Source organism: Equus quagga, chromosome 3 (assembly GCF_021613505.1).
Source record: "Equus quagga isolate Etosha38 chromosome 3, UCLA_HA_Equagga_1.0, whole genome shotgun sequence".
NCBI classification, from domain to species: domain Eukaryota; kingdom Metazoa; phylum Chordata; class Mammalia; order Perissodactyla; family Equidae; genus Equus; species Equus quagga.
Window position 1 is genome coordinate 14,650,605 of NC_060269.1, and position 15,443 is coordinate 14,666,047.

The 15,443-nt window shown below is 37.0% G+C and overlaps 2 protein-coding genes across 9 annotated transcripts in view; both read right to left on the reverse strand.

Annotated features, from left to right (window-relative positions):
• BBS7 (Bardet-Biedl syndrome 7) overlaps positions 1-2,964 on the reverse strand; it is a 35,435-nt gene extending 32,471 nt beyond the window's left edge. For all 3 annotated transcript variants that reach the window (XM_046657048.1, XM_046657047.1, XM_046657050.1), the window contains exons 1-2: positions 2,771-2,964; positions 1,132-1,197 (exon numbers count right to left, since the gene is read on the reverse strand). In XM_046657048.1, the coding sequence (XP_046513004.1) occupies positions 1,132-1,197; positions 2,771-2,806 (102 nt within the window). In that variant the 5' untranslated portion in view covers positions 2,807-2,964. The remainder of the gene's footprint in view (positions 1-1,131; positions 1,198-2,770) is intronic.
• A 3,584-nt stretch (positions 2,965-6,548) lies between these two features.
• Positions 6,549-15,443, reverse strand: part of TRPC3 (transient receptor potential cation channel subfamily C member 3) — a 73,451-nt gene continuing 64,556 nt past the window's right edge. For 4 of the 6 annotated variants that reach the window (XM_046655803.1, XM_046655800.1, XM_046655804.1 and 1 more), the window contains 4 exons: positions 13,647-13,722; positions 8,862-11,205; positions 8,217-8,395; positions 6,549-7,887 (listed from right to left, as the gene is read on the reverse strand). In XM_046655803.1, coding sequence (XP_046511759.1) covers positions 11,063-11,205; positions 13,647-13,722 — 219 coding nt within the window. In that variant the 3' untranslated portion in view covers positions 6,549-7,887; positions 8,217-8,395; positions 8,862-11,062. Of the gene's footprint in view, positions 7,888-8,216; positions 8,396-8,841; positions 11,206-13,646; positions 13,723-15,443 lie in introns of those variants that run through there. The other 2 variants (XM_046655801.1, XM_046655802.1) reach the window with 2 other exon arrangements.

Here is a 15,443-nt window from a genome sequence, read left to right on the forward strand (position 1 = left end):
TCTGGCCCCGTGGCCAAATGGTTAAGTTCACACACTCTGCTTCAGTGGCCCATGGTTTCCTCGGTTGGGACCCTGGGTGCAGACCTAGCACCATGCATCAAGCCATGCTAAGGTGGCGTCCCACATAGCAGAACTAGAACCATCTATAACTAGAATATACAACCATGTACTGGGGGATTTGGGGAGAAGAAGAAGAAGAAAAAATGATTGGCAACAGATGTTAGCTCAGGTGCCAATCTTATGCCGGACTAAAGAATTTGCAAAACTGTAATACAGCGCCACTATGCTCATTGAATTTTTTTGTTTTTGAAAAGTTATTAGTCATAACAATGTTATTTATGTAAACATGTAATTTTCTAATTATTTTCAAAAATAGAATAATAAATATTTTAAACATTTCTTAGTTTGAATTTTAATACAATAAGTATTGATAGCTATAACCTACATAAGCAAAAGTTCTTTGGTATCCTCAATAATTTAAGAGTGTAAAAGGGTCCTGAGACCGAAAAGTTTGAGAAATGCTGATCTAGTGAACTGAATACTGTAAATGACAATCAGAAATCTGTTGATTTATCTTGACAAAAAGTTAATATATCAGGACACTGCATTTATTTTGCAGCTACTAAAATATCCTACTAGTCTTCTAAGAAATTATAATTGTCTTGTGGAAATCATAATTCTCTTGTCTCATAGGATCAACATTGCGATAAAATTAATCAATATCGTTAAATATAAAGTTCAACATCAAAATACTTCATTACTCTTAAAAATATGATAAAGTTTTTAAAAAAACATTTTCTCTATATCCTATTGTGTTTTCTATTTCTTTTTTCATATACACAGTCTGGCACACACAAGTACACACAGAATAAACTATTACCAGAAAAATGGAATATGTTTTTTAACAAGTTTGATTATACTCGTTACTAACTGTACAAATAATTACAATGACCAAGAAAGTTAGTTTGTAAATGTCCCTTGGTACTCCAACCCCTGTTCGAATTAAAAGAAATTCATTTCCATTTTAACACTAGCATTTTAAAAAGAACTACTTACCAATAAAGAAGGAAATATAACCCACTCTTCTGTGAGACCTAAGGAGATGTGGAGAAATGAGTATCTCTACAGTACCTTTTGGGTAGCTCTACGTCTTGAGGCAGGAAGTAGCTTCATAGTCTTCTGAGAGGTCACTCCCACCTAAGGAAACACACCAGCCAGCTAGGGAATGTACTCTAATACACTGTAATTTGAAGTTCTTACATCAGAGATTAAAAGGAGTAGCACATTCAGATCACAGTGTCTTACCTTTTTATTGCAATAATTAGTGACAGGAAATAATTATCAATGACGAACTTTTATCTAGTGAAATATGCCCCAAACTCAGAGTATAGGAAAAAACCAAAAATAGTAAAATTTATGCCTGTCAAAATTTATGTTGTCAAGCCAGATATAATTATGTGACATTACTGGCAAGATACTTCACAAAAAAATATTTCTAGAAGCCTTCTTTTCCAACTTTATACAACTGTTAAGAAGTTTTTATGAAGTGATTAAAAATATTTGGAAATAGATTACAGTTATTAAAACTGCAATATAGAAAATTTTTGCTAAAATATCAAATATGCTGATGGCAATGACATCGAATCCAAGTGACGATGAAGATTATTTTACAACAGGTGCGTACGATGAAAACAGCACGGCTTGTTCAGCAGGGAACTGTTACTAGCGGTGCATCGTTAGGGGAGGAGGATAGAAGCTGGAGAAAACAATAGATCATGAAAGAATTTACACACAGTATAAATCCATAATTTTCCTCTGTATTCCGGGGAGTAGTACTAAAGTTTAAAATTATCTATTTAGATTTGTATTTTGAAACGTCAATCTAGCAAGGGATGTGAAAGGATGGCTTGGAGGGAGGTGAAGCTGAAGGCTAGGAGCTCAATTAGGAGGCTATTTCAATAATCCACGAAAGAGAAGATGAGAACCTGAACTGGGGGTTGTGGAGATGAAGAAAACGGGACAGATTCCAAGAGATATTTAGGAGGTAAAAGCAGCAAGATGTGGTGACCAGCTGGATATGGAAATTATTAAGGTAGGAAGAACCTAGCGTATCTCCCAGGGAAACTGACCGGGCAAACATTTGCACCCTTAGCCAAAATAGGATTAGTGAAAAAGGAGGAGACGGAGAAGAGGGAGAGAAGGTAGAGGGCTGAGCTATAACAGAGAGAACACCAGCTCTGCAGCCAGACTTTGCTTCCAACAAGAACTCCATCCTTTTTCGCTATAAAGCAACTTACCTTTTCAGAGCTCCTGGATCCTCTCTATAACTATTACCTACTTTGAGGATTTTTATGAACATTAAATATTTGTGGATGTTAAGCTCCGAGAATAATCTAGATGCTCAATAAACGGTTGTCGCCGCTTTGATGACGATCTGGCTAGTGGTGTCCGGCGCTCGGAGAAGGGACTGGGTAGGGATGAAGACTCAGGGGTTAGAGGCCCAAGGCAGCTGCGGCGGGGAGAGAGGGGCCCCGGGAAGGAGTCAGGGACCGCGTCTGGACTCGCGGAGCATCTTCAGGACCCGCAGCCGCCAGCACCCTGGGGGCGTGCACCGTCGTGGACGAGCCGGAGGCGCCCGGGAGGAGGGCGACTGAAGGGCAGCACCCCGCCCCCGCTCCCGGCGACCTCGACAGGCGTCAGTGGGAGGATGGAATCCTCTTGGGGAACCGGGCTCACCCCCGCGGCGCCCGCCCCGTCCCCTCGGGTTTACCTGTAAATAATCCGCTCGGTTTAAATTCAGATCCATGACGCAACACGGACGCGCTGGAGAGCGCGAGGACGGGACAAGAGTGGCACAGGCTGCCGGGCCCCGGGCCTCGGAAAGGAACCCACTCGCTCAACCCCGAGGGGCAAATCCCAACCCCTGCGGCCTCGGCGGGGGATGCACAAGCGGGGCCTCAGGGCTGCGCGTCCGCCGTGACGTCAGTGCGTTCACGCGAGTGGGCCCTGGAAGAACGTGAAGCCCCGCCCCTCTCCCGGCGGACCGCCCACTGACAAGCTGCTCCAATCAGAGGCGAGACGAACGGAGGACGCGGTTCAGGAGACCCGAGCAAAGTGGTTTCCAGGGAGACCGAAGACGCAGTCTTGGCTCCACCCCTCCTCCCCCTGCCCACTTTGGCGCCGCCGCCCTGAACAACACCTCGAAGAGTTTTTCGGTGTAGAGCGTTGATGAGAAGCCTGAGTAGATTCTGACCTGTTTTACTGACGCTGGAAAGGGTCCCCCAAAGAATTAGGTTCCACCGTTATAGGCGTTAGCTTCGGAACAGCAGCAGTTCTCAAACTTTTGGCCTTAGGACACCTTTACAAAACTCTTATAAACTATTAAGGACCCCAAAGACCTTTTGTTTATTATCTATTGATATTTACCGTATTAGAAATTGGAACTATTTTTAAAAACATATTAAAAAATAAACTCATAAATATTTTAATGAAAAATACCTTTATTTCCCATCCCTTCCAAAAAAGTAGAAAGACTGTAAATCTATTTACTGTCCACCCGAATAGTAGACAGGGGAGTCCCAGATCTACTTCTGCATTCAATCCATTGGTATATGTTTTGAAATATATGAAGAATTTGGTCCAAAACAAGTGGTAGTTTTTGAAAAGTTAGTTACAGTGTGGAATGTGGCTTCATTATGAAACATCCCCCAAATCCCATTTGTTAATATCACCACGGATTTCATCAGAAAAGTTTTGAAGTATTGTAAAGCTGTCAACCTCAGAGGTGGATACAAATTTTGCAAAATTCTAATTTGTGCTTAGAATTTTAAGCACTGGCAACAAATGTCAGTTGTTTTCCTTGAAATGATACTTTCCCTTCTTGAATTCACAAGAAAGTGTATACCAAATATCTAGGTCTGAATAATCCTAATTTTAATGTCAGTCGTGCTTTCAAAAGTGTTCCAGCTAGCAACTCAAATAATCACGCTTTTCCTTGAGACAACTAATATACTTCAGTATTCAGTAGAAATGCTTTATGCATATAATTCCCATGTGATTACACAGAATAGCAAAAAAGATATGTACTCCAGAGTCAAGATTGAAAATTAACAATTTTTACTGCTTCACAAAGGACGTTTTTATATGAAACTTTGTTTCCTGCCTATGTGTGGCAGGAAGAATACAGTGACTACTACTACCGTTTGAGCCACTGCTTTGATTCATGCTTAAGTACCAGCAGTATTAACCACCATTGCTTTTGTGCCATCAGTGCAAATGTCAACACACTGAAAAAGGCAAATAACATTTTAGTGTTTTGAAGATAGTTTCAAAATCACAGAGCCCCTGAAAAGACCTCAGGGAACTTCAGTGTGACCCGGGTTCTGACTGAGAGCTGACATTCCTTGACTCACTTCCGTCAGTCCTTCCTTAGTGCACAGTGCTCTGCCTAAAGATGCACTACAGATGAACAAGATACAGCTCCTTCCCTGATTTCTGTGGTCTACTCGGGGAGAGTTCACAAATGCTTTTGAAACAAAAATTAAACCCCCGAAAAGGGGTGCTTCTTAGGAAGAGAGATTTTTTTCCTACAGAGGATCTGAGGTTTTGACTAGCTACCAGGATGTTCCAGACAATTCTTTTCAGAAAAAAAATTGGCTAAAATAACTCCATATTAAAATAGACAACAATGCCTGAAGATGGGTTAGCTGTGTAGTAATTTGGGGAGTATATCAATTTAGACTCCACAAAAATACAGATAAATTTTAGAAGTAAATTGCAATATAAAGCCACAGAGGGGATAGAAGAAAATAGAATTGTAGAGAGTTTAGGGAGTTGGAAGGTGTATTAGTTTGCTTGGGCTGCCACAGCAAAGTACCACAAACTGGGTGACTTAAACAACAGAAATTTATTTTCTCACAGGTCTCACAGGTAGGAGTACAAGATCAAGGGGTCAGCAGGGAACCAAATCAATCTTCAGATGCATCTCTCCTTGGCTTGAGACGGCCGTCTTCTCCTTGTGTCTTCACATGGTCCTCCCTCTGTGTCTGTGCCGTAATCTCCTCTTCTGATAAGGACCCCAGCCATATCGGATTAAGGCCCACTCTAATGACCTCATTCTGCCTTAATTACCTCTTTAAAGGCCCTAGCTCCAAATACAGTCACATTCTGGGGTACCAGGAGTTAGGACTGCAACATATGAATTTAGGGGGACGTGATTCAGCCCATAACAGAAGGGAACTTGCCTGATCTTAAGAGGGATAGAAGAAACCACAAAGAAGAAAACAGATATGAAAAAGAAATATTAAACATTTCAATATGTCACAAAATTTTAAATATAAACAAAAATTTGGGAAAGTAGAATATCTTTATAAATAGTTTATGTAAATTAAGAAAAAAGGACATACTATGATTCCAATAAACAAACACGTAAAAACATGAACAGAATTCACAAAGAAAGTGGCTATTGAACAAACATACAGAAACCTATTACTTCACTTGTAATCAATACAAGATACCTTTTTATTTTGCCTTTCAAAATAGAAGAAAGATTTAAGTGAAACGACTATATGTTGTAGAGACAGCATGTGCTCATCAACTGTGATGCTTTAAACTGGTAATAAAACCCTTTTCAAAAGCAACTTAGAAATATGTACCCAAACCTATAAATATGTGATTATATTTTTAACCCATAACCCCAATTCTGGATATTTAGTCTAGGAAAACACCACAAGAAGTCATAATTGAGGCACTACTTAAGATAGGGACCTAATTGTCCAATAATAGGGGAATGGTGCATCCACTTTGTTGACTATTATGCAGCCACTGGAAGTGAAAATAATGAAGGCTGTGTAATAATGCGGAAAGTATTCAGATGATAATGAAAACAATATAAAATTGTGTGTATACTATGATTACAATTGTAGGAAAGGGTTGTTAAGAAATATATCAAAAAAATTTTAGTTGGTTGTAAACTGAAGGATTATAAGCTTCCCCTTCCTGTTTTTTGTGTTTTCTGTAAGATGTCTGCATTATTTTAAATAAAATTTTGCAACTTAAAAATAAAATTTTTACAAAATAAAATTAAAAATTAACTAAGAGATTATAAGAATCTTTAACTCTGCATAGTTTCCAGAGTAGGCAGGGTTCTGATAAAACGTTATCTATGAATTTGGATACCAAATCTTCCCACTGTCTATTTTCTTGTCTCCCTTGTCAAGACTGGCAATACACATTAACGACTTAAGGAAAATGGTATTGATATCATTATTGCTATGTTTTTGCCTTATAACAAACAAATCAAAATATTGAAAACTTGGTGAAGTGGGCAGGAATTATCTTTTTAAAAATGATAAGTATGAAAAGTATTCAGGGCTGAGTGAAATCTTAGAAACCATTAATCCAACGTTTTCCCTTTTTGATTCAAAACCACTTTCATAGTAGTATATAATGTAGTAGAAATGTAACTTAGAAAAGGTATTTTATTTTATATTGCTATATTATTTAAGGCAGCATTAAAAAACTCATCTATACAATCTTTACAATATTGTAATAAAAACATATACTGGCAAGGCTTCTTTTCCATTTAACAAGTAATGCACTCACTGTTTATTTTACCTTAAGTTAATTGTGTAAAAGAAAAGAGTTTGTTTGGAAGATCAAATTTATTTTAAAACATTGGAATGAGGCTATGACATAGCATCAGAAATAGATGAAAAGAGCTTGTATAATATGATATGTGGAATTCTTTCATTTTGCATCTAGAAAAGGCAAGTGATTTATTATTTTTTAAGCATTGTGTTTTGTTTCTAAATGATTAGCAAAGGTTTCAAACTACTAATTTTAAGCATTTCTCAAATAATTAGTGGGGGGACTTTTTATTCACAATAAATGAAATGCAAAGTTAGACAAAATTGCCACTATATTTTCTCTTTTTAAACACATTTTAAGGTACTAGAGACATCTTGGTGGGCTACATTAAAAAAACAGAAAATAACTGCATCTCAGATATGAGAAAAATCGCCTGGAGACAAATTTACAGAATTATCATGCACTTCAGTAACTTATAACCTATGTTGTGGTCTTAAAGAAACCATGATGAGTATAAAGTAAACAACTTATGACTAAGAATAAAAGCAATTTAAATTGTATTAAAGTTAAAACCAACAGAGCTAGAGGTGGTCAGCTGAGTGAATGAGTCATGAGTATACATTGGTCTCCACTAACGTGGTACCAGTTTTGAAACTGTCAAACTAGTTTTAAAAAGAAAAAAATTAATAAATAACCCTTTTAGATTGATTTTAAAAAAGAAGGACATTGAGAAAGAGATCATGACCACCTTGGATGATGATATCACCTGCTAAAACACTTCTATGATGCCCAGAGACCAGGAACCTGTCTCTTATGCTGTTGCTATAGGAGATTGAACAAGGTCTCAGACCAGAGAAGTTAAGCGATTTGTCCCAGGCCACAGGATTAAAAAGCAATGTGCCTTCAGTTCTCTTTAGATATTGTCCATTAGACACTTGACCTTCCCATTTACAAAAGCTGCTTTCATTTGGCTTAAGCATTCAAAATCGAAATATTTTGGACATGATTGGTAATACAGTTATCCTACATTGTACTAAATTTGCTTTTAATAATCACAACATATTTATGTCATTTCTAAGTTTTCATAATGCACAGAACTCTTTGAAGATACGGGATACTATTTTGCATAGTTCTCTATTTTATTTCAAGTCTATGAATCCATGCTTCTCAACATATTGTGAGTTCCATCAAGTGAAGGGTCTTCAGTAAAGTTAATGTAGAAGCATTATAAAGTGCCAAATTTTTTAAACAGTAAGCCTAAGATGCAATTTGAGTGTTGCCGCCTTTCCTTTTTCGTATCTGTAACAGAAAAAGAAAACAACTAAGACAACAAAGAAGTCAAAAAGTCAGAGATATTGGACTTTGATAATCCTCTAATTAATCATAAACACCTAAATGTCTTTTTCTAGATGAGTTGTTTTTTGGTCCTGCTAAAATGCTCCCTTCTCCAAGTTGCACCATCAACTTCTTTGAGCTTTGCTTTTAAGCCCAATATGCCTGTTAGGACAGTGAGTGGGGCAATGACTTGCTGGCCCAGAGCTATCATTAACCTCAAAGAAGTCTTAATTCTGACAGAAATCGCCTAAACTAATCCTCACCTCGCCTCTACTTTCCACAGTAATACTTACATCTTAGGGTGGGTTTCCTAGGAGCAAATCCTAACAAGATTTGGATGCTGGGCTGGCCTGGTGGCATAGTGGTTAAATTCATGCACTCCATTTTGGCAGCTCAGGGTTCACAGGTTGGGATCCTGGGACCCACACTGCGGACCTACACACTGCTCATCAAGCCATGCTGTGGCAATGTCCTGCATACAAGATAGAGGAAGATTGGCACAGATGTTAGCTCAGGGACAATCTTCCTCAAGCAAAAAGAGGAGGATTGGCTGCAGATGTTAGCTCAGTGCCAATCTGCCTCACCAAAAAAAAAAAAAAGATTTGGATGTGGTGATTTATTGAGGGAATGCTCTGGGAGAAAGGGAGGGACAGGAAGTAGCATAAGACAGGAGAAGAAGCTAAACAAAGATTTGGTCTCAGCTGGAGTCTGGCTTCATTCAGCCTAATCCCCTCCAGAGCTTTGGAATATGAATTGCACCAGAAAGTTGGCCCTACCTTGAGACAAGGGACCAACCTTTTGTGTCTCCACCCCAGGCAGTTGGTCATTGATGTGGGGAGGGGGAGGCATAGCACCCTGGGTAAGGCTGCTTCCTTTCAGCTGTGGGCAATTCCCTGGGGAAGTGAATAGCTGCAACCTGTTAAGGAGCCAACACTCACATTATCTGAGAGATGCATGCACTGGCCCATTAAAGGGCATCTGAGCAGGGCATCAACAACATCGATAGCATCCACCACACCTTGGCATCACATGTCCCTTCTTGACAACCACCTAGAAACTATGAAGGGAAAAATGAAAGATCAAAAACACACCAGTTTTACATAAGCCTAGTAAAGAAAGGAAAAACAACCTATGTTGAAAGCTCTACATTTGTGGGAGGCATGGACTAAAAATCAAAAAAATAATGTATGTACTCACATGGCATAGATGCTGTGAGATTTATCTTCATTCAAGTCTCAACTGATTCTTCATTCAAGAATGTCCCACGCTAAATCTGACACTTTTCCTTTCAATATTTTTCCAACCCCAATTAGGAATATTACTAAATATTCTGTTCCATCGATAGAAACAAAAATTTGCACACCTGGAATCCTAGACAATACTGTAAGACTGAAAGTATTGTTTATTATGGAAACTCCATGTCTTTACTGTTTTAATATAATATGGTAACATATAACAATGAAAAAATTTAATGTTTATTCAGTTCTGAGGCACAACATAAAGTCTGAAAAACACTGAAGACCAAATACTATTAGCATAGCACAAAAGTCAATGAAAAATTCTACAATGGTAGCAAAAATGTATAAAGTTCTTTTCTTAATTTAATTAAGTCCCTAAAAGTAGAAATTAAGAAATAATCTCTAAAGAGCTTTACGTAGTTCCATTTAATGTTCTTCATTTCAGTCTTTGTGTCTAGAAAGCCTTCCCATGTGAGAGAACTGACTTTTAAAGTACCATGTATTTGGTTGGTTTTTAGGACCCATAAAACTATCTTTGAGCTATGATCACAGTTTGTATTCCTGTAAGACTTGACAGGAACAGACGGAAGAGCGTCAGGATGTGAAGCATAACTCTATGAGAGATTTAAACCCAGCTAGTTAAAAAAAATACTTTGACTGTTTGATGGTCTGTGAAGAGATGAGAGAACTTACCTGCCTGTGTCTTCTTTCCTATTAAAGTCATGAGGCATTGCGGCTATTACCAGTATTCAGCTCAGTTATATAATAAGTTGGATACAGATACTCCCCAATCTATTTTGTGTAGACAGTGTAACTGAAATGCTTTGATAAGAAAAAGGATGTCAATCATTGTAAGCAATGACGGCAGGAGACGCCTCAAAGGGAAATGCAACACACCTGGTGATGCTTGGCCCTGCCTCTCCAGGTGCACAGCCACTGCTCTTTCCTATTTCTTCCCATAAGCAGACCCTCCAAAACTTAGAATGGAGCTAATAGGGGGCAAGATATGAAGTCAGTTATTGATATCTTCCTTAGCATTAAAGCATCAGAGGCAGAAATTAGGAGGTTATAACAAAATAACAACCCTGGGTAACCCCCAACTTTAAAAAACTCACCACCCCTCTGATGAAATTCACATTACTAAAACAGAACAAATGGAAATCTAAGACAGAAAGCGAACAGTTTATACTTTAGAAAAATCTTTAATGTGTTGTTTTGAACAATTCTATGAAACCTAAGTATGTAATGTATTTATATTTTCTATTAATCCATTTCATTGTTATATTCTTCATTCAGGGCTCAAAGGTTCTAGGATTATCAGTGAAGCCAAAAAATGCTAAGAAAATCTGACCAAGTGATAGTTGCTTGGAAAATTTCTCCAGTTTCTTTTTTAAAAAAAATCTCTTTAGCACTTGGACAAGTATGCTACATAGTGATGGCCTTTTCATTTTTATTTGTATTTTGTTGGCAGTTCAGTTGGTTTCAACAACATTTATTGAGCACCCACTATGTACCAGGTTCTTTACTAGATGCTGGAGACACAAAGATGAATAAGACATGGTCCCTGTCTGCAAGGAGCTTACGGTCTCTTGGAGGCAAACAGGCAGTGCAAAGACAGAGTTTATTCTAAAATGGACAAAGATGTCAGTAATGTAGTAATATTGGGGCTTTAAATACAATGGCATGTCATTGTTTGTAATTGTCAAGGCAGACAATTAAAATGAAGACCATTTGCATGTGATAAAACAGTAAAATCATTAAGACCTAACTTTTAAAGATTCACATGATAAAGGTAGTTAATACTAAAAATTTACACCATAGTTTTTCAAGTATTTCACACTTAGAAAGATTATTGCCCACATTTGTGCTATATAGTCAAAGCCATAATTCCAGGTTACTGATCATTCACATCTCGGCATGCTGGGATTCAGTTTCTCACTGAGTTTATGAATCAGAACGGCTAATTCCTCAGTTGCTTGGCTCTTGTCCTCCAGAAGTTCATAACGAAGGCTGGAGATATCTTGCTTGATTTCCTTTAATTCACCTATAGCATTTGTATGAAAAAACATGTAATTGGTCATTTGCTCTTTGGATTTAGAGAAGAACAAACCGTGAAATTCATACAATATTAATACATTTGCCTCATGACATCTCCAAGGTAGTTATTGTAGATTTTTCCCTTTAAAATGTTTAAGAAATGTCTGTCTTTAAAAACATCCTGACCTTTGAAAAAAAACTATAGAAAGAGTCCAGCTATGTTTTTAATAGTAAAATTCAGCAGAAATATTGTTCTGTGTCTCAGCCAACTTTTAACACAGCATGATTTCTCTGTTAATGATCTAGGAGCAGGGTATCTCCTTTCTGTCTCTAGGGAGTCCTTAGGTGCCCTCAGCCATCAGGGTTGACACCTACATAGATCATCCCCCATTGCTAGGATGGAAGGGAATCCTAGCAAAACCAAACTACTAAAAATGAAGCAGTGTATTTAACAGGCAAACACTCACATGGAAGAAGGAAATTTTAGGTCAAATTTGAAGTAAGGGAAGGGAAGGAAAAAGAGTAGGGGTGTTTACTAGGGAAGGCAACGCTAATGAACATGGAGTCAAGGAACAAACAGACTTGTTTGTAGGGCACAGAGGATGGATGCATAAAGAAGTAACAAGCAATGGTGAAATTAAGGAGTTCAGAAGTGATACCACGGGCAATGTGCACATACATAGGAGTCTCCACAAGGAGACTTTTGGCTATTAAAACACAACCATTCTCATACTTCAGCTTGGCAGTATTTTGAGCACATGGAGATTGCAATTAAAAACTGGATTCTCTTGTAAATGACTGAAATGTAGATAAACCATTGACCTTGAAAGATTTGGGGCAAGAATTTATCTGAATCTAAGCAATAATTCTTCAAATCATTGGTATTTTAACAGCTTTTTATAATAGAATCACATGTAAAACATATCCTTCACGATATTTCCTGGTATCTTTATGATGCTTTAAAGTGTAATTTCTATGTTCTTTTATTATATTCAAGTGAGCCTTTTTTATTTTAAGGAATTGTAACTCTTCCTCAAGAACACATGCAAAACATTTGCAAATTTCTTTTGTGGCGGAAAAAAAGTGCTTCTTCCTTTTGCATATGGCAATATAGAGGGAATAAATTGATCTAATTTGAAACCACAAGGCCAGTCATTGACGGAAGAAATGGATTCTCAGTATCATATTTGGACCATAAGCCCAGCGGGCCCCCTTTCACCTCCCTCCTGCCATATCCTTCTTGCCTGTTTTTGAGTTACGGGGAGACTACATACTCAGTGTCGTATTTAGTCTACCAATACAGGAAACGCAAATTACTCAACCTCTTTGGACTTTAGTTTCCTCATTTTATTAAATAAGAAGGTTAATATATATGATACACTTTCTTAGTTAGAAGTTTGTTCAAAACTCCAAATTCTCATTGACTTGTCTTCCTCTGTCGTACAAGGGCTCGGAAGATGCTCCTTGTTTTTGATGCTATCAAGGCCATCCAATTTCCCCCATCACTTAGCTGTTTTTCTTTTTTTCAGGGGGGTTCTGATACAACTGATCATATTTCTGCTTTCTAAACTACAGCCCCATTCTAATCCTGTCCTCCTGAGACTGTTTCTAGGTCACCATTAGATTTTTGCTGGTTCTCACTCACACATTCATAGATTTCTTTTCTACTTACACACACCATCAGACTGACTGAGATTTACAAGTGATTCCCTGCATCAATCAAGCAACGGCTTCAAAGCCCATCAGTAGTTTTACTTAGTTTAGCTCTTTCTTCTCTTCTCAGTGCAGACAGACACAGTGGCACCTCATTGGTGTTGCAAGCTGTAATTTCTATTTTTAAGGCAATTTATTTCTCCCAGGTTGATTTCTTTCCAACTCTGGGTCTGTGCTTTGGCCTACTCCCCAGACTTTGAGGGAAAATTGTTACAGTCCAGACAGATGATCTGCCTGGCATATGCCTGGAAAAGTAGGCATGTTTAAGTAAGGAGTCAAGGAGAAAAGTGAAAGGGAAAAGAGAAATACCAGATGAGAAAAATGGTTGAGAGATTTTTATTCTGGACAACAAAGTAAAGAGTGGATTCTGTTTGAGCCAACCATTATTTACCTGCATCTCTGGAAAAATGTTAACACTCATGTGAACTCACTGAAAAAGAAGTGAAACTACCTACTCCCTTATGTAATAGGGACTTAAAAGCTCCCAGAAAGAGGGCAGTCTTTACATTTGAAGAAGCAGTGAGTAGAGATAAATTGTCTCTGATTGACATTTTTTAATAACTGTTTCTTTAACAAGATAGAGTTACAGAAATGTAACATAAGATTCTCCTGTCAATCTTGGAGGAACCCAAACTGCTACCTGAGACTGGATTTCTAAAGTAGCCTTCAATATAAAGTTTTCCAAGTTCATTAAGTTATTTGTAAAGGGATGTTTCTCAAGTTGGAGATGCTTACCTTCATTAACTTCATCATTTTCTTTGTCTACTTGTGCTTTCAAAACATACCGCTTTATAAGTCTTTTCATTATCTGCTGTTGGGCAAAAAGAAATGTTTGTATCACCAATGATACACATAAGTAACCTGATCCTATTCTCCAAAGAGCCTTACATACCTGTAAAGCAAACCACTCAGGGGAGAGAAATTTCATATAACTATTTACAGAAGAATCACCCAGATTTCAGAACTTAACCTTTTCCACCCTCTATCGAGACTTAATGTATAATCCACAAACTTCCCACCCTCTAGTCCCAGAATGGAAGAAGCTTTAAAAAAAAGTTGGAAAATTTCAATTCATTGTTTCTCTTCCAACTAATGATTTCTCTTTAAGGTTTGTTGACACTACATTATCATCTATAGACACTACCTTATTTCTCACTGTTTAAAAAAATATATGAATATATGCTCAATACAGAGAATTTGGAACAGAGAACAACAAGAGAAATAAACAAAATCATCAATTATCCCACCATTCAAAGATAATCACTGCTGTTATTTCGGTGTATTTCCTTCCAATATCTTTTCTTTAATTTTTTTATATATATACTAATTACTATATGTATTACATTTTATGTTTTCTAAATTCCATATATTCTGTTATATTGTATTTTTTTCCTATAGCAATATATATTGTGACTATATTTCAATCTAAATAAATGTTCTTACAAGATAATTGTTTATCCACATGGAAAAAATTAAATTGGAGGCCTACTTCATACCATGTACACAAAAATTAATTCCACGTGCATTTTAAATGTGAAAGACAAAGCTTTCAAATCCTTTAAAAGAAAGTATAGGAGAATATATTTATAAATTCAGGGTAGAACCAGATGGTTTTTAAACAAGATAAAAAAATTTTAATTACAATAGAAAAGACTGACAAATTCAACTTCATTACAATTAAAACTTCATTAACCTTCCTTTATAAAGATACCATAAAGAAAGTGAAAAGGCAAGCCATAAACCAGGAGAAAATATTGGCAATACTTATAACTGATAATGAATTTGGATTAAAAATATATGAAAACTTTAATTCAATAAGAAAAACTCAATAACCTAATAGGAAAATGCGCAAAAGCATATAAAACAACCTCAAACTCTTTTCTTGGGGAAATACGAATTACAATTAAAAGAAGATACAATTTTATATCTAAAAAAGGAAAAAAATTAATAAATCTTATAATGCCAAGTGTTGGAAAGGATATGGATCAATGAGACCTTTGTACCTTACTGCCATGAGTGTAAATAGACCACTCTGAAAAACAATTTGGCGTTATCCTTTAAAGTTGAACATTTGCATATCCGTTCACCCAGAAAGTCCATTCCTTGGTATAGAGTCTAGAGAAACCTTGCACATGTGAACCAAGAGACATAAATGACAATCTTGTACAAAATAGCAAAAACACTGGAAACAATGTAAACAAAAACCAACAGGAGAACAGACAAATCATGGTATGTTACACAATGTAATATCATTGCGTTCACTAATGAAATTAATTAGTGAAATTAACAAACCAGAGCCACACACAAAATTGTGGATGAATCTTAGAAGCATAAATGTTGAATGAAAAATTCAAGTTGCAGACTTCATGAAGTATGAAACTATTCTTATAAAGCTTAATAATAAGTAAATCTACATAATGCATTTTTAGGACCATCTATATATGTAACATATAGATTTGAAAAGAAAACCAAGGCAAGAAGAGGAGAAATCCAAACTTCAGGATAGTGATTACTTCTTAGGTAGAGGCAAGG